At 34.5% G+C, this 21,933-nt stretch overlaps 3 protein-coding genes and 1 long non-coding RNA gene across 5 annotated transcripts; 1 reads left to right on the top strand and 3 right to left on the bottom strand.

Annotated features, from left to right (window-relative positions):
* The first annotated feature begins 3,527 nt into the window (after positions 1-3,527).
* Positions 3,528-5,467, top strand: LOC110609743 (thaumatin-like protein 1). The gene is made up of 3 exons (XM_021749524.2): positions 3,528-3,990; positions 4,112-4,772; positions 5,062-5,467. The coding sequence occupies exons 1-3, from the start codon at positions 3,918-3,920 to the stop codon at positions 5,255-5,257; spliced, it is 930 nt and encodes a 309-aa protein (XP_021605216.1). The 5' UTR covers positions 3,528-3,917; the 3' UTR covers positions 5,258-5,467.
* A 5,884-nt stretch (positions 5,468-11,351) lies between these two features.
* On the bottom strand, positions 11,352-17,524 carry LOC110609829 (calmodulin-lysine N-methyltransferase). The gene is made up of 7 exons (XM_021749649.2): positions 17,178-17,524; positions 16,944-17,100; positions 16,670-16,749; positions 15,184-15,244; positions 14,812-14,927; positions 12,982-13,114; positions 11,352-11,987 (listed from the first exon to the last, which is right to left on the bottom strand). The coding sequence occupies exons 1-7, from the start codon at positions 17,281-17,283 to the stop codon at positions 11,708-11,710; spliced, it is 933 nt and encodes a 310-aa protein (XP_021605341.1). The 5' UTR covers positions 17,284-17,524; the 3' UTR covers positions 11,352-11,707.
* On the bottom strand, positions 13,511-14,805 carry LOC122723120. The gene is made up of 2 exons (XR_006349994.1): positions 14,343-14,805; positions 13,511-14,255 (listed from the first exon to the last, which is right to left on the bottom strand). It is a non-coding gene; the product is annotated as an uncharacterized LOC122723120 (long non-coding RNA).
* A 172-nt stretch (positions 17,525-17,696) lies between the features above and the next one.
* LOC110609828 (protein ALTERED PHOSPHATE STARVATION RESPONSE 1) lies at positions 17,697-21,408 on the bottom strand. Of its 2 annotated transcripts, none has more exons than XM_021749648.2 (4): positions 20,138-21,408; positions 19,871-20,049; positions 19,463-19,686; positions 17,697-18,759 (listed from the first exon to the last, which is right to left on the bottom strand). In XM_021749648.2, the coding sequence occupies exons 1-4, from the start codon at positions 20,856-20,858 to the stop codon at positions 17,976-17,978; spliced, it is 1,908 nt and encodes a 635-aa protein (XP_021605340.1). In that variant the 5' UTR covers positions 20,859-21,408; the 3' UTR covers positions 17,697-17,975. The 2 variants fall into 2 exon arrangements, with proteins under 2 accessions (XP_021605340.1, XP_021605339.1); XM_021749647.2 differs by having other exon boundaries at positions 19,865-20,049; positions 20,138-21,399.
* Positions 21,409-21,933: the final 525 nt, after the last annotated feature.

The following is a 21,933-nucleotide window of genomic DNA, read 5'->3' on the forward strand; positions in this document are numbered from 1 at the left end:
TTTTCTTCAATTCCATGACTAGGAAAAGCTAAATGCTCAGTTAGCACGTTCAAAGATTCTTGTCTTCACCCATAAGTGGATAAGGTAGTGCAATTAATCAATTCAAAAAGGCAATTCATTTTCTCAAGCATCGTTGATTTACTTGCTAGTGCCTTAAGATATATAATTATTATTAGGCTTAGTTATAATTAAAATTTAAATATTTATGTGAATCTAATATTAAAAATAAATAAAATTTTAATACGTGTGAGCAAATTTAGTTTAAATGGTTTATAACTTTTTTTTATTTTATTTTTTTATTTTTTAATAACGTATAATTGAAATATTCTACGGTGTCATCTGTCGCTATTATATAGAACTGTACGTATAGACGTACTTATCTTTTCGCCATCGTCAGACAGCCATTTAATTTACATCCGACGCTCACGCTGGTAGAGTCGTAGTATAACAAGATCTGTTTCTCATTGACCCATCAAGTCAGGGGATTTGATTCTTTTATGATGAGATCGGCCACTAGTCTACTCAATCTGTCCAAATATAATTTGGATTGTGTGATGATGATCTAACTTGCACATTAAATTCTAATGGGTTTTGAGTACAAAAATCCAACCACCGTCTGAGTGGTAGAGTTCCAGCGATTTTCTTAAGTTTACTTAATTTTGTTAATTAATATTTATTTATAATATTTTTGTAATTTTATTCAAGTTATGATACTAATTTGATGGAATATATATTTATTGAGGAGCTACATCACAAAGAATGATTTATTTTAATATGGAAATGGTCAGTAGTGGGATCGATGCCGTCAAACGAACTTTATTAAAGAAGATTGGAGATGGCTACAAAATTCACTGAACTTTAAAAAAAAAAAAAATCTTATCCTTTACACGCACATGGAGGAGCCATGGGAGACCTTAAGTTGAGATAGATGTTGATGGAACTGTGTGTATGTATATATATAGGAATTCAAAAGGAAAAAAGCACCCATTAGTCTCCTTATTGATAAGAAAGCTATTAATTGCCCAATTTTTGATAATTTCATCAAGTTATCACCCACTTTCCCCAAACCTATTTCATTCATATTTCTTATCTATCATCTTTGTATATAAAGAGGATTGTTAATTAATTAATTAATTCTTGTTGTATGAGATAAACACTTGATTATTAAAAAAAATTATAATTAAAAATAATAAACTAAATTTGTATGAGTTGAATCTTATTTAGATATGTAATTAATTTTTATTAAATTAATTAGTTACGAATTATCATACTAAATTATTCGTGTCATTTTTTTTAGTTTACTTTAAAATATCATTAATTTTGACAATTAACATAAATAAATATAATTTTATATGATCAATCGATGACTTTTTAAACTTTAATATTAATAAAATATTGCGGATTAATTAAGATTTTGATTTTAATAGGAAAATGAGATTAATTAATTTAAAAAATTAAAAGTAGCAGAGAAAATTAAGAATAAGCATTAAAAGAGTTTTTAACAAATCTAACTTTTATAATGGATTGTTTTTTAGATTAAAATCATTCTTATTACTTGGCAAAGCTGATACAGAAGTGTCCCACTCAAAAATGAAACAACCAACGAATTTCAATGGAAGTGGCAAGTGAAGTGTGAGCTTTAATTTTTGTATAAAGCTTTTTCTGTGAGTGAATTCATACAACTGCATGTTTTCTTGTCATGTAAGCTTTTTGCTCTCAAAATTTTTATCTTTCTTTAAAGTTTTTGCACAACTTGTTCTTCAATTACATGGAAGCAGACCAAAAAAGAATAGGAAAAATTACGTCCCCATTGCTTTGGAAATCAAAATTTCTTCAAATTCATTTTTATAATAATGGGATGCAACTAAGATTTAAATTTATGACTTTTTCAGTATTAAAAACAATATTTAATATTAAAAAAATATATGTATTTTCACTTTAAAATTTCAAATATATAAAAGCAACACGGCTCAAATTTAAAATTTTTATTTTAGTTATTTCAATTAGTATAGAATATATATAACACTTATGAAAAAAATTTAACGTTAATTTTTTAAAATAGTAGAACTTACATATGATGATGTGTGCACACGCAAAATCCTTTATTCTATGTACCATCATTTTCATTTCTTTGTCTTGAGGCATAATCATTTTTATTCACTCCATTAATTTTAATTGTTAAATATTAAAAAAAATTATAAATTATTTTTAATATAAAAAATTTTAATATATTTTTTAAAATTAAAAATTAACTAATTAATTTTCCCATACGATTAAATAATAAATTTTATTTATATAAATCAAATTATTCACTCCATATGTACAATTTTGCTTTCCTTTCCGGTTCGTTGTTGGACTTTGCCACCCGAATAAGCAATTAATTGTTTACATGGTTGTAGGATCAAGTATGCACATTTGGGCCTTGTGCTTCCATTTATATCCTCCCAATTGCTTCCTTGCCAGTATAGAGCAAATAATTATTTTTTAATATTTTTATGATAAAAAAAAATTACTATTTAATCTTTCTAATTTAATAAAATTAATTGTTTATTCATTTTACTTACGAAAAATTATATTAAATAGTTGTTATCTAATTACTATTTAATCTCTTTCATTAATTATAGAATGTAAATAGTTATTATTTTAGTATTATAAAATTTAAATAATTATATTTTAAAATTGTAAATATTAATTAAAAATAAAAATATTTTTTAATAATGTATTATACCTGCAAATTACAAATAACTGAAATAAGTAAAATTAAATTATTGAAAAAATATATCCGAGTAAATATGAGAGTTTTCGAATTTTATTACCTCAAGTTTTAATTTTTATTTAAAAAAAATATTATTAATGTATTTTTTAAAATAAAAAAACTAAAATTTTATTTATTTTGAGAAAAATATTTTTTATATATTTTTTTAATATTTAAAATATTTTAAAAAATAATTTTTTTAAAGAAAATAACTTTCTAAAAAAAATATTTTTACATTTTAAAAATTGTATTAATATTATTATATATAAATTTAGTAATATAAATAAAAAATAATTTTTTTTATAAAATACTTTTATATTAATACACGAATTATTTTTCGCAAATAAAGATTGCGTTAATTTAGTTTATTTTGTAAAAAAATTAACTTTGTAAAAATGTGTAATTTTTTTAATGGGCACATAAAAATCTGTAAAAAAAAAAACAAAGGAAAACTGTCCCACACGCATAATCATGGATTTGAGTCGGAAAATACAAAAAGATTACAAGTTGATGAGCCAATCTAAACAATAATTTCATAAAGTAATAATGTGCAATTAATTATTCTCTCATTCCTGAACCGTTCAAAAGAAGAACGATGTCGTTTAATCCAATAAGAAGGAAAGATCTGGTGCAGCCGACAAGCACTGGAGCAGATTTTTATCAGTTAACCGACCAAGTGAATTAACACATTGGTGACACGTGACCCTTTAAAGCAGATTCTAAGTAGACCAGAAACAGACGAAAAATCTTTCCCAAGTGGATTTTTCTTTCCTCTTCGCCTCTCATTGTGGCGGTCTGTTCTTCGATACCTCTCCTCTGTTCTTATAAATACCGGACCTCTCTAGCCTCCGGTTGAGATTCTCCTCCACCAGAGAGAGAGAGAGTGGAGTTTAATCTTTGTGAAAATTTTATGGGTGGTAATTCATTTCAAGAGATTTTTCATTCATCTTCTATTCCTGCCATCTATTGTAGCGAAATACCCTGTTTCGGTTACTATTCTTCCTCTGTTTTTCATTACCTTTCCATTAATTACCAATCACATCATCAACACAAATGTCTACCCATTAATTAATCGCCGTCTACTCACAGCTATTTTCCTTCTTATGCTTGCCTTACTAACCAAAAAAGAATTGTTTGCTTCAACCGCTTGATTAATAAAAACATGGCTTCTTTATTCTCCTCTGTTTCTTGTTCTTGCACTGTAGTTCTCTGCCTGGTTCTTTTCATTTTCAGAGGTGAATTGCATCTCCTTTTTCCTTTTTCTTTTTTTCTCTTTTGAATTAGTCTAATGATGCATATTGAGTGAATTATTGGCTGAAAATTCAATAACTAATACTGGGATTTATTAATTTTCAGGTGCTTCAGCTGCTACATTCACACTTGTAAACAAATGCGATTACAGTGTATGGCCTGGAATTCTGGGCAGCCCTAAACTAGAAACGACAGGCTTTGAGCTTCCCAAGGGCAGCTCTCGCACTTTCCAGGTACCGACAGGTTGGTCCGGTCGTTTCTGGGGACGAACTGGCTGCAATTTCGACGATTCCGGCCACGGCTCCTGCGCCACCGCTGACTGTGGCTCTTCCCAAGTCGAATGCAATGGCAACAGTGCTACTCCACCTGCCACCTTAGCTGAATTCACGCTCGGTACTGGTACACAAGATTTCTACGACGTCAGCCTCGTCGATGGCTATAACTTGCCAATGGTAGTCGATGTAAATGGAGGCTCAGGTGCTTGTGCGTCGACGGGATGCGTGACAGACCTTAACAGGAAGTGCCCGAATGAGCTGAAAGTTGAAGGCGGTGGAGCATGCCGGAGCGCTTGTGATGCGTTTGGGAACCCAGAGTACTGTTGCAGTGGCGCGTATAATACACCTTCAACTTGTAAACCTTCGACGTACTCGGAAATGTTCAAGAGTGCGTGTCCGAAATCATACAGCTACGCTTATGACGATGCTTCCAGTACTTTTACGTGTACTGGCGCTGATTACAGGGTCACATTTTGCCCCAACTTGCCCAGGTAAGAACACTTGATTCATGCAAATCGGAGCAGTTATATCATGTGAAATTGACTATATAATATAATAAGTTAACAAAAAATTAATAACTATATAAATATAATCTAATAATAAATATAACAATAAGTTAGTATTTTTTAAAAAAAAATAACTATTTTTATTTAATTGTCTATTTTATATAGTACAATAACTTTATTGTATAATTTTTTCAATATGAGATTGTTTAATGGTATGAACAGCTGAATTACTTTTTTACTAAATAAATAGCGTACGGTGAAAAAAATTGTGCAGTCTAAAATCAGCGAGAGATTCTTCTCCAAAGGCAACAGGGACAGTGCCAGCGGCAGTACAGGAGGCAGAGTTGGCAAGCTCATGGCTAGCAAGTTTGGCCACTGGGGATTCAACAAGAAGCTACCCACTTTCAGTTGTGCAATTTGCACTTGTTTTGGTGACATCTTTGATTCTTTGGTACAATATTGGATTGTAGCTAGTCTCTCTCCCTAATCCATCACCTTTGAGATTGGCAATCAATACTTTTTGTGACGAAAAGAAAGGGGAGAGAAGGAATCAATAATCAACATATATGTATGGGGACCAATCAAATCATATTTGTAAGCAAAACCCACTTCCAAAATGATGCATATATTTATATTAATTAGTTTAGAAATAAAAATTAGTGTATTTCTCTTTTATCTTAGATCATTTGCTTGTATTTTCTTTTCTCTCTTTTCTATGGTCCTGCAGTGGCCTTCAAAGTTAAAAGTAAAAGAAAGGATAGGATAATTTAAGAAAGTAGAGATAAGGAAACATTCAATATTTGCTTTTATATTTTAGCCTAGTAAAAATAAACTTATAAAATAATTTTAATCTTTTATTTGTTTTAATTTTGTTCAACTCTTTCCATTGGTTATGAGTCAAAATACAAGTAAAGAAGCTGTCTATTTCAAGTACCATGGAACAAAATCTAAGATATTCATTCGTTATTTTATTAAAGTTAAGCTTTAAGAGGCCAAAATTAAATTTTAATATTTTATTAGTATTTGCATTTACTTTCAAAATTTTTTCTTCCCGAGTGAAATAATATCTTGAGATATTAATAACAATCATTACTTTCTTGGAAATTTTTTTCCTTCTGAAGATTTGATCAATTGGCGGTTAGTGGCATTTGAAAAGTGAAAAAGATTGGGATTTTAAAAAATAAAAATAAAAAATAGAAAATTTATATTATAGGTTTAGAGATAACGGTGAAGAAAAGACAAGAGTGGCAATAGAAATTCAAGTCGTGGCAGATAAGTTTTGCAATTCAAAAAATCTCAATTACTTGCTGATACATGCTTCTATTATGAATATTCAACAACGATTGGTCGGGAAAAAAAGACAAGTGGGATTTCTTAGAAGTATAGCATCAAATTCAATCAAGGAAACAAGTGATGCAGAGGCAATTTTCATATGTGCCAATGTTGGAAACTTTTGGGGCAAACACTGTAGTAAGAGAAGGAAATAAAGTTGAAGAAGCCAATGTAAGGTTGTCCCATTTGCAGGTTCCAGTCTTTGGCGGAGTTGAGGTGAGAGGTGATGCTTCACCAACTCAACTTGTAAAGTAAACAAACCCACCTTTTAACTTGAAGATATCAGAAGATTTCTATGCTTTCAACTTTAATTTTTCCCAACCCCTCAGCATATCATTAAGGTTTTTTTAATTATTTATTTATATTAGTTAGGTCAGAGCTGTATATATAAACTCAATCTCCTTTGCCACCATGTACATGTGGTGGAGCCAAAGAAGTTGCAGAAATACCTAACAGAGGAAAACTCATGCAATTCTTGATTGGATTAACTGATGTATTTGATCAAGCAAGAAATCAAATCTTGCTTCTTGGTCCCCTGCCTTCGATAAATAAGGCGTATTCTATGATCATGAAAGTAGAAGCTCATAAACAAGTAATGAATTCTTGTTCACAAGTTGTTGAGTCTGTGGGACTGTAGGTACATTCACATGGTTTCAAGAAAGAATCAAAGAAATTTGAGAAAAAGAAAGGTTATTGTACTGACTGTAATCTTGAAGGTCATGTAAGTTTTAGATTAGTAGGATATCCTGAATGGTATAAAGGCAAGAAGTACGCAAGAGGCAATCAACAGCAGCCAAGATCCAGTGTTTCTAATGAAGCCAACAGGCGTACAGCCTACATGGCAAATACTCCTATGGAAGATTTTCCAGTTGATGGATCTAGCAAGATTAATGAAATCAGTTGCTTACTTGGAACGCTGCAGCAAGAAGTGAAAAATGCTGATCAAAGGAAAGGGACCAATGGCAGCTTCAGCAACTGCAAGTCCCTATCATGGTGTTGGTAAATATACTCACTACAGCATGAATCATGCTGTACTAAGAAATTTACAAGAGATTCTTGGATAATTGACACAGGAGCCACTGACCATGTGACCAGCAACAAAAGCCTGCTTACTTCAAACAACAGTCTCCTATCTCCCATAAACATGCACCTACCAAATGGCACGATATCTCAAGTTCGTATTCCTGGAAGCGTGCATCTAGATCCATCTGTCAATGCTTGATACTCTGTTTGTAGCTAATCGCTACAACTTATTGTCTGTGTCAAAACTGCTGCGAACTACTGAGTTGTCGCTCACGTTTACCACTGATTGTTGTTTTTTCCAGGACTAGAGGACTAAGAATGTTGTGGCTGTAGCACCTCTTGTACAGGGTCTTTACATTCTGGATGATCACAGCTTTCAAGTGGATACTATACAAAGACATCTCTCCAACTTTCATTCTGTAAATACCATACTTCCTATTGACAGTATTAATAAAGGAAGTTCAATTTGTAATTCAGCTGTGGATTTCTCTGTATTACATACAAGACTCGGTCATGCTTCTATTAAAAAGATGAAACATATTTTTCACATTTCTTTCACTAAAGCTGATTGTCATATATGTTCCATTGCAAAAATGCATCGCCTGCCTTTTTTACATAGCACTTCCCATTCGTCAGAACCATTTCAGCTGATCCATATAGATGTCTGGGGACCATATTGGGTGCGCTCTGCCACTGGTGCACAGTTTTTTTTTTTAACCATCGTAGATGACTTTAGCAGGGCTGTCTGGAAATATATGATGCAGTATAAGAGTCAAGCCTTTCAGAACATTAAAATCTTTGTACAACTTGTTGAAACTCAATATAACACCTCTGTCAAAACTATATGTACTGATAATGGTGGAGAGTTTGTCAATTCACACTGCAAAGAATTTTTTTCAGAAAAAGGGATTGCTCATCAGCTCACATGTCCGTATACTCCACAGCAAAATGGAGTCGTTGAACCAAAACACAGGCATCTATTGGACATTGCACGAGCTCTCAAATTTCAAGCTTCAATTCCTTATTATTTGTGGTCTGAATGTGTCTTGGCTGCAGCTTATATAATTAACAGGTTACTTGTAGAAAAACTGTCTTGGAAGAGCCCCTATGAAATGTTACACAACAGGCAACCCTCATATGAACATTTGAAAGTGATAGGCTGCTTGTGCTATGATGCAAATATTACACCTCAGAAAGACAAGTTTGCTGCTCGGGCCATAGCATCAATCTTCATTGGTTATTCTTTGCATCATAAAGCTTACAAGCTCTATGATATTCATACACACTCCATTTTTTGTTAGCCGTGATGTCATATTTTATGAATCGGTTTTTCCATTTAAATCTCATTCTTCTACAGAAATTGGTCCTACTATTCCATGCCCTTTCGTGGATTCAATGTCTCACAGTCCAGAAACTGTTGCTCCTACCATTCCAGAAACTGCAATTTTAGCACCTGTTGATCAAACTTCACCTCATGAAGATTCATCTACTGTTACTCTTACAGTACGAAGATCAGTTCGACAACATGCCGAGCCATCATGCTCAGTGATTTTGTTCATTTGGCAGTTAGACACTCTTCTACTCTCAATACAAATGTATTGCAACCTGTCTCTTTTAATCCAAATTATTGTTCTTATGTGCATAATGTAGCTGTTGTACCAGAACCTGTTGCCTATTCCAAGCATCCCAAGATCCCAGATGGATAGAAGCAATGCAACAAGAAATACAAGCCCTTGAAACAAATGAGACATTCTTATGTGCATAATGTAGCTGTTGTACCAGAACCTGTTACCTATTCCAAGCATCCCAAGATCCCAGATGGATAGAAGCAATGCAACAAGAAATACAAGTCCTTGAAACAAATGAGACATGGATGCTAATAGAACATGTATTAATCTATTTATCACACGATATTTAAATGAAATAAATACAAGCCTTTGAAATTATAAGCGGCCTCTAACAAGACGTTGTAATTACCCAATTAATATGAGAATTGATAGTCTGATAAAGTCTAATAAACATAATATGTACTAATCTTTTTGTTACACGATATCTAGTTTGAATATATAAGTAATGGTCAATGTCAAATTCATAATGTTCAAACTTATGATTTCTCGATCTCTAAATAGACTGATAAAACAAAATGATATTGATCACATTATCAATTTATTTGAACACCGCCATGCATTTCTCAATCTCACTTGTCGAGGGGTCCATAAGATATTTCTCTAAAAGATAAAATTAAATTCTATCTATTATACTCGATCGTAATCTTTACGATTATCCGATTAAAGATAATGTTTGGTTATGTCATAACAGTCCTTGTGGAAACTATGACAATCTTAAATCAAATGATTAAAATATAACTATCTTGAGATTCGAGTACTTATAACAATAACCCATGTAGTGATCTCAATGTGAGTTCATCTAATACTTTGTTCTCTAATAAACATTTATAATTATTGATTTATATTAATATACACATAATATTTTCATAATTATCAATCAATAATCATACTAGTCATATTTTATTATTATCATTATAATAATAAGTAATTAAAGATATTAATCATTATTATGCAACATGCAAATAAATAATAATGAAAATAAAACCTCTTTTATTAATAAACAAATTACCTACAAAAAGTTCAAGATAATGACTTAGGACAAATATACTAACAAAATCTTGTCCTTCCAAAGGATTATATTTTCCTACTAACAGTAGCTTAGAATTACAAGCTTATTATGATGTTGATTGGACTTATGTTCTTTTTCACACAAATCCTTAACTCGATATTGCATTTTCCTGGGAGGTGCTCTTATCTCATAGAAAACAAAGAAGCAGGCTACTATTTCCAAATCATTAGCTGAGGCAGAATATCATGCAATAGCTACTGTGATCTGTGAATTACTATGGCTCTCATATCTTTTGAAAGATTTTCAAATTCTTGTTAAGCAATGCAATAGCTACTGTGATCTGTGAATTACTATGACTCTCATATCTTTTGAAAGATTTTCAAATTCTTGTTAAGCAGTCCATTTTTATTTCCTATGATAACAAGACTGCTCTTTATATTTCTGCAAATCTGATTTTTCACGAATGTACAAAATATCTCGATATCGACTGTAACCTTGTGCATGATCAGTTTCAAAAGAGTTTCATTTTTTCATCTCATGTTAGCTCCTCTCTACAATTAGCAGATATGTTTACTATGCTTCTTTCTCCTTCATCCCATCTCCACGCTATCTCCAAGTTGTTACTGGTTGACGTATATATCTCCTCCTGCTCCAACTTTGAGGGGATGTAGAGATAGGTGTAATTCTGTTGCACTAATAACAATAATTGTTTTAGGCTGTTAGTATTAATAGAAGAGCTGGCACTTTCCCATTGGTCAGAGCTGTATATATAAAATCATGTATACAACGAATGCAATACACATTTTTTCTCTGATAGCTTTCACAAGGAGGACATAGTTTGTGACAATAGTTAAAAGAGAGAGAGGAGAACAGGTTGCTACTTTGCCTAATTATCCCTCAGCCAATAACCTTAAAACAGATGAGAGAAAGGAAAGGACACAGAAAGCAATCCCGTGGACAGATCAGATCATGTAGCCAAACAATGTGGCTGCTGAAGACACTTTGATTTGGTGGCTATACTAGTTAACAGTTCTGAAGCAACCAATAAGCATCATCCATGGAGTTTCCAATAAAGACAGCACTACAAGAACATCATATTTCGTAAAATGACTTTGCCATTAGCGGATAAAACAACAATTTAACATTCTGATAGCAGATCTTTAACCGACACATTTATCTTATTGCATTAGACAGTGAAGTATTGATGATCACTAGCATAATCTTTTGCCTTATTCGACTTTATGCTCAAAAAGCACAAATTTACGACTAATACCTATAATGAACCCTTTCATCTAACAAAGATAAGCACAGCAACTGGAAAACCTGCAAAAACAGTTTCACTTCCAGAAATAGCAAATAATTCAGGCCAAGGCACGTTCATCTTTCTTCTTCACAGACATGGCACGTGCATTGCTGCAACTTTAAAAAGCAAATACTGAAATTTTCCTCCTCCAATGAATTTTAGTTTAGTTGATTCACCGCATCGGATAGCTTTTTGACTTTGTTTTCAATCGTCCTTTAGTTGGAAGGTCTTTGTTTACTCATGGATGGTCATATCTAAATGCTTTTAACTTAGATGCTAAAATGAAGATAAGGAATCTCATTTCAAAAGCTTCATGGACCTATTGTATATTGTACTAATAAGTTGAAAAAGAAATCATAACCAATTAAGATCAGAAACAGCATCCGATTGCTTTCCTTTCCACTCTCAACACAAACCAGCAGGGGGGCCTACAAAATGTAGTGGTGAGGAATACAATTTCAGTGATAATGGAACCCACCAAGACACTAGACTAAATAGTGCAATAGGCAAACGAACTGTTGCCTACCACTAACAACTGGTTGCCATCCAAGCTTTGCCATTTCGGGTCATCCAATCCATGCAGAAAATATACACACATATGAACGGAATAGAAGGCTTTTGAGGTCTATAATGTAACTCTGACGAGTAAAGGATAACAGTGGTCTTTTTCATAGCTGGGCCATGAGTTATCACCATTCATGAACCGCTGATGACGCATCCAAACTTCTGTATCATAGTTCTCTGTTACGCAGAAATGCAAGCCGTTTTCTTCAATTTCCTCTAGAAACTTATCCAGTGAATTTCCTCTTTGAGGACTGAAGAATATTGCTTCTGAGGTCCCAGCATTTCTCAGCAAGAATTTGACACTACACGCAAGGCCTTTGTGGAACTCCTTAAAAAAGGTGCTGTTAAAAAATGGCATATCATGTTAATAAATGAATACGAAGAAGATAAGATGAACATAATAAGAAAGAAAACTACACATCACTGCATGCTTGCGAGTCAACCGGTTTTCTCACAATTTATAAGGGCACAAGTGCCTTTTGGTTTAATGTCATTGGAACCTTGGAGAATTTGACGTCTTCAGTCCACTGAGGAATTGTGAGTGACATAAATTTCCTTTCCCCAATTAGACTGAGAACTCATTTGCAAAGTTGTATTGGTAAATTATTAAAAAAATGCATTGGTGGAAATGAAAAAGGCATCACTTAGATAGGTTAGGGAATGTGGCATGTTATTTACAGCTGAATATGCAAAGATTGGATCTGCTGTGAGTGAGCATTCAGTCGGATCGGTTCAAAATCAAAATTTTAGTATTTATGAAAACCAAACCGAATTAATTTTGATAGAAACCGAATCAAATCGATTCGGTTTGATTTGATCAGTTGGGTTTTCTATATTGATTTTTTATTATTTACACCTTATTTTTAGTATTCTAAAATTTCATTAAAATATTTCAACCTTAATTATAGTCTAATCTATCTATAGTATCAAAAATAATATACTATTATCACTAATCGATTCGGTTTTTTTAATTTTTTCTGATCAAAATCGAATCAAACCGAAATAACTAAAATTTTTAAAACTAAAAACTAAATAAATAAAAAATCGAACCGAATTTTCAAATTAATTCAGTTCGGCCGGTTTTTTCGGTTTGAACTGAATAGTGATGCACCCTAACTATGACTAGCACCGTGGCATGAGACCTTGTCTTTATCCAATAGTATAAATAAGAAGTTACTTGGGACTATATGGCACTTCAAACAATTTTAACAGTTCTCAAGGTTTAAATTCAATTGATCCAGTTGATATGATATTTTTGCCCCTTTGTAGCACAAACAAAAATGTAAAATGCGGTCCAAATTTATTGATAGGAAAGTTAAAAGAGGCAAAACTTACCAGTCACTAGCAACAATGATATCGAAATTGTTAGACATATTTGAAGCTTCTGCCTGATCCCAATGCAGTGTCATACTCCTTACTTTGGTACCGCCAAATGCCCCAGAGTTAGAATCTATACTACGCTGAATATCTGGATGTTAAGGACAACCCATGTGAATCTAAGAAATAATTGAGAAAAGAGAATGGAGCTTGTCACCACCGCACACCCAGGCATGCAAGTGCACGCAACAACTAAACAAGAAGATAGTAACGAAAAAGCAGAGTGACCATTTGGCAAGGTTACCAGAAAACTTTTTAGCAATACAGTGATGCTCCGCTTGCACGAGTAAAGTAACTCACTGCACAACCTTAGTACTAAACAGTTTAACTGCTTAGCACATCAAGAAGTTACATCTCCAAGAACATGTACCAAAAACTATCATAAGTAATTAACAGCCTAAAATCATGATAATTATTGTCAAAATAAATCTTCCCTTCTAATTTAAAATAATGTATAATCAAACTAATGGTCCTCAAACAAGAGAGAAAAAAAAAAAAAACAAAATATAGAGTATTTTGATACAATAAGCAGGCAGCATAAAACAGATTGAAAGCAAGCGAGAATAAGACCAGGTTGGAGTCACTCCACATCTTGCTCATTCTCAAGTCTAAAGCACGCTAAAACCCAATCCTAAGCCCCCCCAAAAAAATTGAGATTACGGGCAATAAATGAATCGAGGGCAATTACCATTTAAGATTGAAAAATGGCTGCAAATTTTTCAAGGAATAAAGATAGAATTAGAAGGATCGATGACAACAAAGCTAGGTAGATCACTAAGAGATGTATCTAGATTAGAAATGGAAATTATAATAAAGTATAATCCGTTCTAATTAACAACATAACTAACATGTTTTCCATGGAATAGAAAAGTAAATATATTGCCATCCAAAATTAACAATTAAAAATTTGATAATTACGTTTAGTGCCAATGGATTAGCAACGAAAAATTCCTCAATTAAACTATATACTTTTTTTCCAGTGCATATTTTGCAATAAGATTATGCAATGATACAGCTTTGAAGTCGAGCCACATTACGAATATTTCTAATATATACTCATGGTTATCCTCCAATGAAACAAACGAATCAGACATCAGCAAGCAACACTGCCTCACATGGAAAGCCAGTACCTACATTTGAGAAACAAATTTGCCATCCAAACTTCTCATGCCATGTTTCACCAGCTAATCCAACCAATTATTATGCTGTTGGCATTGACGACAATGAAAAAGCTGTCTCCAGAAATAAATAGTCAAAGACTGGCAAAATGTTTCATGTCATAATTGCCATCATACAAAACCCAATTTACAGCATCTCACCATTCAATTTCTTAGGCCTCGTACATTTCTTTGCTTCACATATACTTGAGAATAAGATTTGCTGCTAAATTCCCTACTCAATTAGTGATTGAAAACTTAATATTTAACTTCTTTCATATGAAGGCTCCAGTTCTTCTGCATCAAATACATCTCTATAACAATTTGCTTTTGAGAGTTGGAACATTTAGAAAATTAGTCAATAGAAAATATTTTCCTAGCTAAAGAGAAAATCATATGATATTTAGGGAAAATGACTTCTCCAAGAGGGAAAAGTTTTTCTAAATTTTGATAGTCACTAAAAGAAAAGAAGAAATTTATAAGGGAACCACATTACACACACTTGTTAATCTATCAACTGCCTTAAACCATCTTTGGACCTGAAATAAATTCCATAAAAAAATGGAGCATAAAATTTATGGATAAGTTCTCTTACATAATAACCACGAGAATATGCAAATCAAAAGGATACAATCAATCACTTGAGGATTTCCATCAGAGATCACAACTTCCACTGCCTCAGAAGTTGCAGCAATAACTAATCCAGCTAAACCATAGCCAGAACCAACCTCAATAACTCTTTTTAACCTAGAAATTGGACAAGGAATTAGGACAAATAAGTAGAGTGGATAGGCACACAAGTTGAAAAGCAAGAAACAAAAATACAGAACAGCGGCATAAGTCTTCCCAAGTAAACAGAATCTCCTACAGCACAGATAACCTCTGTTTTTTCTTTGGGAAATAATAGAAGACGTTTTATTGAGCAGAACTACAAACAATAGCGAGAAAACAAGTCAAAATACATGGAAACTTGAAAAGCACAGGGCAATGCTATTTTACACACCTGAACATGTCAGCATGTGATAAGCAAAAATAAGCAAGGACTTCTTCTGATGGCCAATTACCTGTATAACAAGATGACTTTAGAACCATAAGCATAAACAGGAAAAAACAACAATAATTGATTAGGCAGATGAACCATTTGGATTTTCTCCAGCTAACATTTGAATTGAATCTTCCAGTTCATATATCTAACACCATATTAAGAAACTTCTGATGATGATACATACCAACTGCTATTATCATGTTGTATTTAAATTAGCGTATTAGCTAATAAAAACAATACTATTGCAGAAGTTCAAACAATAGCAGGAGCTTAGAGCAGATCTTCATAAATAAAATAGATAGACATCTTAAAATCATAGAGGGCCCCATGCTTGACATATTTCAAATTTCATCAAAATTCAGGCCCCATAGCCAAGCCGCCTCTCCCATCCAATACTCTCACTCTGAGGGGTATGCATCATTAAATTCAATCTGCCAATCCAGTCACAATTTGGCAGTTGGTTTGTGTTTGCCACTCGAAAAAAAAAAGTTGCAATATGGTGTGAACTTTGAAGGAAATAAAATTGCCACTTCATAAACCAAAATCAATAGCAACTCAAATCTGTATTGAATAATAGTAATAATAATTTATTTTTAATATTTAAATATTTCTACATAAGGAAGTAAATATTTATGATAACCTGAGCTGGTTATCTAATAAACCTAGTAGTAACCTGAGCTGGTTATCTAATAAACCTAGTAGTTAGAACCGGAAAAATAAAAGATTTTTTCTTTCCTCAAAGCATTTCAAAAGTTGGATAAAAAGAATGATATTCTGATTGTATTTGATTTGGTTCGGTTCAATTTGATTTTTATGTGCAAACATGTCCAGTTTGTTTTGACAGTTTTAAAACAGCAACTATCGGTTTGGTCTCAAAAGTCAGAATCTCCTCCAACTGCTCCAGCCTGAAACATCCATAGCACATCACTATCCCTTCCCTCAATCCTCTGTGCTATGCAAACTAAGTGAACTACCTCCTTCACACTTTTTGTCAAGGTAGAATGATGAGAAGTGGGGGGAAAAAAAAACCAAGGGGATTTAGTTAAGGGTGACGTCATGTCTGTGTGATGATCCTTTACAACTAATCATATTCTTCCCCCTTGGCCCTTTCTTGTTTTATTTAATTTTGTAAGCAAGGAGACAAATTCATGGTGAGAAAGACTCCATGAAATGAAAACATGGCAGGGAAATCACAAAACAAGATCGTTACTTGTCATTTCCTGGAGGAAACCTCATATAAAAAAATAGGTATAGAACCTTAATTCTCACTAGAACAGATGCAAGAGTCAACTTCGCACTAGAAGCTTCCCTACAATAGGCCAGAGAGATCTCTTCTGCTTCAGCCAATGATTAGGAACCATGTAATTCTAAAACATGCTTTCTATGCTCAAAGTTCTTATCATAGCTCTGGGAATAACCACAATAAATGCGAAAGAAAACTTACAGACAAGCCCAGTGTTGTCGACATTGTATCTATTAGAGAGCTCAAAATCACTGAGATCAGCACGCCCATCCATCCTTTGGCTGCATAGAAATTCCATTTTAGCAACATCCAAACTCAAATACTATAGTTTATTCTTCTGAATACACAGTCCCATAGTATTTGTATGCAACCGCCTTTCAATCTAAAGTCTAGAACGTGTTCAAAGAAATGCCTGAAAGAGCAAGAGAAGCAGTACAGCCAATACAATACTCAGAGTGAAACAAAATTAACTCACGTTAGGAAAAGTTTGGGCGATCCATTAATGGGCAACGTGTAGCATATACACGCTTCTCTGGAGTTTGGATCTTCATCAATTACTTGGCTAGGAATCAAGTTGAATCCATGACTGGCCTTCCTGGAAATGCGCTTGATGGCATTTACAGATTGGTGATCTGCGAGATACATTAACAGTTATAGGCAGCTAATTAGACTTGAGCAATTTGGTTGGTTTAGAGAAGAAAGTAAGAACCTGAAATTGGGGCAGGAGAGCGACGAAGGAGGGCTTGACGAAGGATTCTCCATCTCAGAGAAGCTGCTTTTGCATTTGCTATGCCTTCCGTTTTATGATTATCCATATTTTGTCCAGTTAAGAAATAGGTATTTGCTATTTTCCTTTCAGTTTTCTTCGAGCTCCTCCAGATGGGCGAAACTACGGAGCCCAGTGAGCCGATTGGTGAGCAGAAAAGGAAGTGTTTATTGTACGGTTTGTTTGCAGATTTTTCTTTTAAACCAATATTTATTTCAGCCAGTATTTATTTTGTTTATAAAATTAGGAGCCTCGCATCGGAAACGAATCAATAAAATCTTATTAGCTTTAAAATATTTTAATTTAATTATAATTTTTTTGAAGTTTGGACGCTAACAAGACTCCTTTGTGCCAAAATCAACTTTCTCCGCTTGATCTTTTCCCCAACATTATTTGTTCCTAATTTTGATTTTTATACCTCCACTTGATCAACAGCCAAAATAACCCACATTCAGAAAAATAGACAGCAATACAGAAAAGAAAATTCAAAACCATTCACAAAGTTCCCTGAGACAGAACACTTTATAATGAAAACCCCAAATTCAAAACTTCTAGCTCTATGGCTCACCAAGGTCTACACCAGCACACTTACAAAGTGCTGCCAGTTCTTCTATATGCCCCATCTTTGCTGCCCGATGCGAACATGAATTTTTCAAACACTTATACAAGATTCAATCCAGATACAGAATTAGAAGCCCTATCTATATATATACAGAAAACCAATTAAATCTGGATCTCTTCTTAGGGTAATATTCTCTTCACATCATTTACTGTTTGGGTACTTTTTGCTTGGTTGTATACGGACTCGAATGCGTGCATGCATACACTTGAAAACCCAACTATCGCCTGAAAGACATGTGGGAATCCCATTTGCAGATTATTCAGTGTCATTGCTCTCGTTATGCTTACTGATTTTTCATGCTTACTTTTCTCCTCTTCTGCTTTTGCTCTCATAATCTCAACCTTAGCCCGCTTCACTACTACTGGATCCTTGCTTCTTGTGTTGCCAGATGTTTCTGGCACTGAATATGGACCATACTTCCTTTCCAGTGATCTAAGTTCAGCAGTCCTCTTCTCAAACTCCTTGGATGCTGATTCTGACCTCTTCTTTTGCTTGTGCTCTTCTGCTTGTTGGACAACTATGGCATGAATAACTGTTAAAAAGCTCTTAATTCCTTCAGACGCCACTTTGTCTGGAATTCGATCAACTGCATGGTGCCATTCCTCACAAATGGAGTAAATTTGAGATTCTTGATTGGTTCTGGAAAGTGGGTTTGCGTTGAACTGGAAAAGACTGAGCCGAAGCCAACCCGATAGAGACTGGATGTAATCACGCTGTGCCTTCATTAGGTTGCAGAAGGATTGGTGCCATTGCTGAACTTCAAGTTCGAGCTGGAGAGTGGATTGCCTGTGAATCTCAGACGTGGGTTCAGTAGATGGTATGGTGTTGAGGTATTTGAGCTGCTGAACTATGTGCATTTGGACCTGATGAGACTCGTACATGCTTCTCCACATGCACATCAATCTGCAGAATGGAAGATGAAGCAGCAAATAATTAAACAGCAACCATGCATATCCCTTAGAAGTCCTGAATTTGCTACTCAATTTAGAATTAGATTTGCATTATAATTTCCCAAGTTAAAATGATGGGAACAGAATTTTCCTGATATACTTTACTTGCAATCACAGTATAGGACACAGAGCCACGAGATTGTCTCCTTGAGGAGGACAATGGGGGAAGAACCGAAGAAAGTTCAAGCATGCGTACCTATTGAACAGTTTTATCACTGTAATCTTTGAACAAAATGCAAATAAAGGCAGTGAAAAAAACAAGCCAGTAAAAAGCCAAAAAGCAGTCAAAAGCAACCTTCTGTACAGTAAATATATACCAGGGCAAATCTTCAGCTCAGGAAAAAAAAAATCCATATTTGATTCTCTCTCTCTCTCTCTCTCTCTCTCTCTCTCTCTCTCTCTCTCTCTCTCTCTCTCTCTCTCCCCTCTCCAGATATTTACCTATGATCACTACTCAATACTCACAACTGAAACTACAACTACCAAATCCCTTTGAATCTTGCGACGGCTAAAATGCACTATACATAAATGCAACAGCGGCGTACTGTGGTCCATTTCAATTTTTGCCCGGTAATCAATTTACCCCCACAAAAGCAAGTACCCTTATGATCAGTACGGAAAGCAAGCACAAGAAATTAAGGACACCAAGGACTAACCCTTTTACAAGCTCAAGAAGTTGAGGGTAGAGCTCTGTCTCCCTTAGTTTGATGATTTCAGCAGATGTAGTCTCAATGGCCTGTGTAGCAACCATCATTAGTGACTCCAATTTTTCCACTTCTTTCTTTGTCTTCTCCGTCTTTACATAGTCAGCCCTTTTTACCTCTAGCTTCCTCAGCAATGCCACCTTCTTCTCATGCTCAATCTTTATGCTTTCAGCATTCTAATCCACACCACCCAGCAAAAAAGAATAAATAAATTAGATAAAATTCACCATCTCCAGGATTGATAGAGACAGGCCAAATGCCCACGTTTTGACTTTTTTGAACAGTCAATCCGATTTTTAAAGTCTAATTACGGATTAATTATTGTCAATTCTATGGAAGAAATGAAGATCTAACCTTCACCTCCTGAAATAATTTTTTCTCCCATGCATACAGCCTCTCTACAGTGGAGCAGTGGCTAATTCCTGTAGTATTTCCAGCCATTCCCTCCCCCATCTTTCCGAATCCATTCATTTTTGGACTTGAACCCCATGTCCATAATGATGGATTTGTCAAATTGCATCCATGGTCATAAACTTTACCTGCAATGTCAAATAAACAGAAGGGAATCAGTAAAATAAGAGCCTAATAAAACAAATGTACAGGATGAACTCCAAGGAAACTACTCGCCTCCTTTGCTTTGGCAGGAAAAGTTTGGGGTTGGAACTTCTAAAAGCAAAGAAAGGTGAGCACCAGCATCAGCAGCCTTGAGAAAATATTCATCAACTTCCTTCACAATCTCCGCCAGATCCTTGCCATTCCTCGAAACCACCATGGCAAGCTTACTCCCGCTCCCACTACCAGTATCCTTCGAGAACCCACTCATTACCGATGGTGGCGCCGTTAGGCTAGCTGCTGTCCCTGTAGGCGTGACCGCCACTTCAGACGCCGTCGCGGTTGTCACCTCTTCCCACTCCTCCTCAGTTACTGACCGTGATGTCTGAGGAGGCGACGGGACGAAAGGATCCCAGAAGTCCCAGCTTGAAGACTGAGGCGGCGGTGGCGGAGGAGGCGGGGGGAGAGCTGTGGAGGTGGTTATGGAAGTCCAAGTGTCGGAGCTGGGGCTCATTGGTGGAGGAGGAGGTGGCGGCGTGGGTGGTAAAGGAGGTGGCGAGGGTGAGACAGGTGGGAGATGGTGCTGGTGGTGGCGGTGATGATGGAGGTGGAGATTGGCTTCTGTACTGGAGAACTGAAGAAGCACTGAACCAGTAGCACGCAGGGAACGAAGGTACATTGCGTGGGAAGCAGAGACAGCTTGCCTAGCATTCACCAACTGCTTCATGTACCTTTTTCTTGCTTTGCATCTGGAAACCATTTCTTCCCTCTCTAATCTTGAATACCAGCAACCCATTTTCTTGATCTCAGTTCTTCCTCTCCAATAGATCAATCTCCTGTTGAGATTTGGAGACGAAAGGAAAAGTAAATGCTTTAAGAAAGCAAAAGAAACTTTATTTTCCTTTTTGTGCTTTAGAAGTTTTTGCTGTGAAAGATCTTAGTATGGTGAAAGGACTGTTGCTTTGGTTTCAGAATGAGCTGTGATTATTGGAGGGTCTTCCATGCTTGCTCTGTCTATGTTCTGGACTTTGTAACTAGCTCTTGAACCAAAACACAAGCTATATCTCTAGAAAAGCTTCTGCATTCTTCAGATGACAAACTTGCTCGTCGTGGAAACCTATTATCTCTCTATGGAGAGAGATAGAAGCTTAGGATATGGCGGAAGAGAGGACCAGAGTTGAGAGGTATAGCAGAGAGACAATGAGCATTGGGCAGAGAGCCAAAATAATTTTATATTTAAATTTTCGTGAAGAATGGCCTGAAGCTTATTATATTTACTGCAAAATACCTTCCAACATGCAGCGCATCACACGAAGCCAAATGTTTGCGGCCAGGTTGATACTGCCAGCCAAGATGGCAAGACTCGGCGTACTATAAGCCAAATCTGGGAAAAGAATGAGAGTGAAGGGTTTTTTTGGCAATTGACAGTTTGACACTTCAACGGCACAAAAAATAATTTAGATATGAAAATATTTTTTTTCTGTTTTCTTTTTAAATGAAGATATGAAATTATCTTTTAAAGTGTAATATATTTTTCAATATTTAGCTATAATAAAGTAAAAAATGTTAATAAAGTTTATACATAGAAGTTCATAATATTAATAAAATCTTTAAATTTTAGAAAATATCTTTTTCATATTTTCTTTAAAAAATAATTAAAATTTTATCAATAAAACATTTTACTGATTAATGTTTTTAATATCAAAGAATGTGAAAAATATTTTAGAAAAATTCTGCATAAAATAAATTGAAATATAGTGCTTGAATTAAAACATAAGTGAATAAATACAGTCCAATTAAGATTTTTTTCCAGTAAATAAGCTAAGACTAAACTAAGTTAATGTTATCCTTAATTTGTTTATTTTCTTTTT

This window comes from Manihot esculenta, chromosome 2 (assembly GCF_001659605.2).
Source record: "Manihot esculenta cultivar AM560-2 chromosome 2, M.esculenta_v8, whole genome shotgun sequence".
Classification (NCBI taxonomy): Eukaryota; Viridiplantae; Streptophyta; class Magnoliopsida; order Malpighiales; family Euphorbiaceae; genus Manihot; species Manihot esculenta.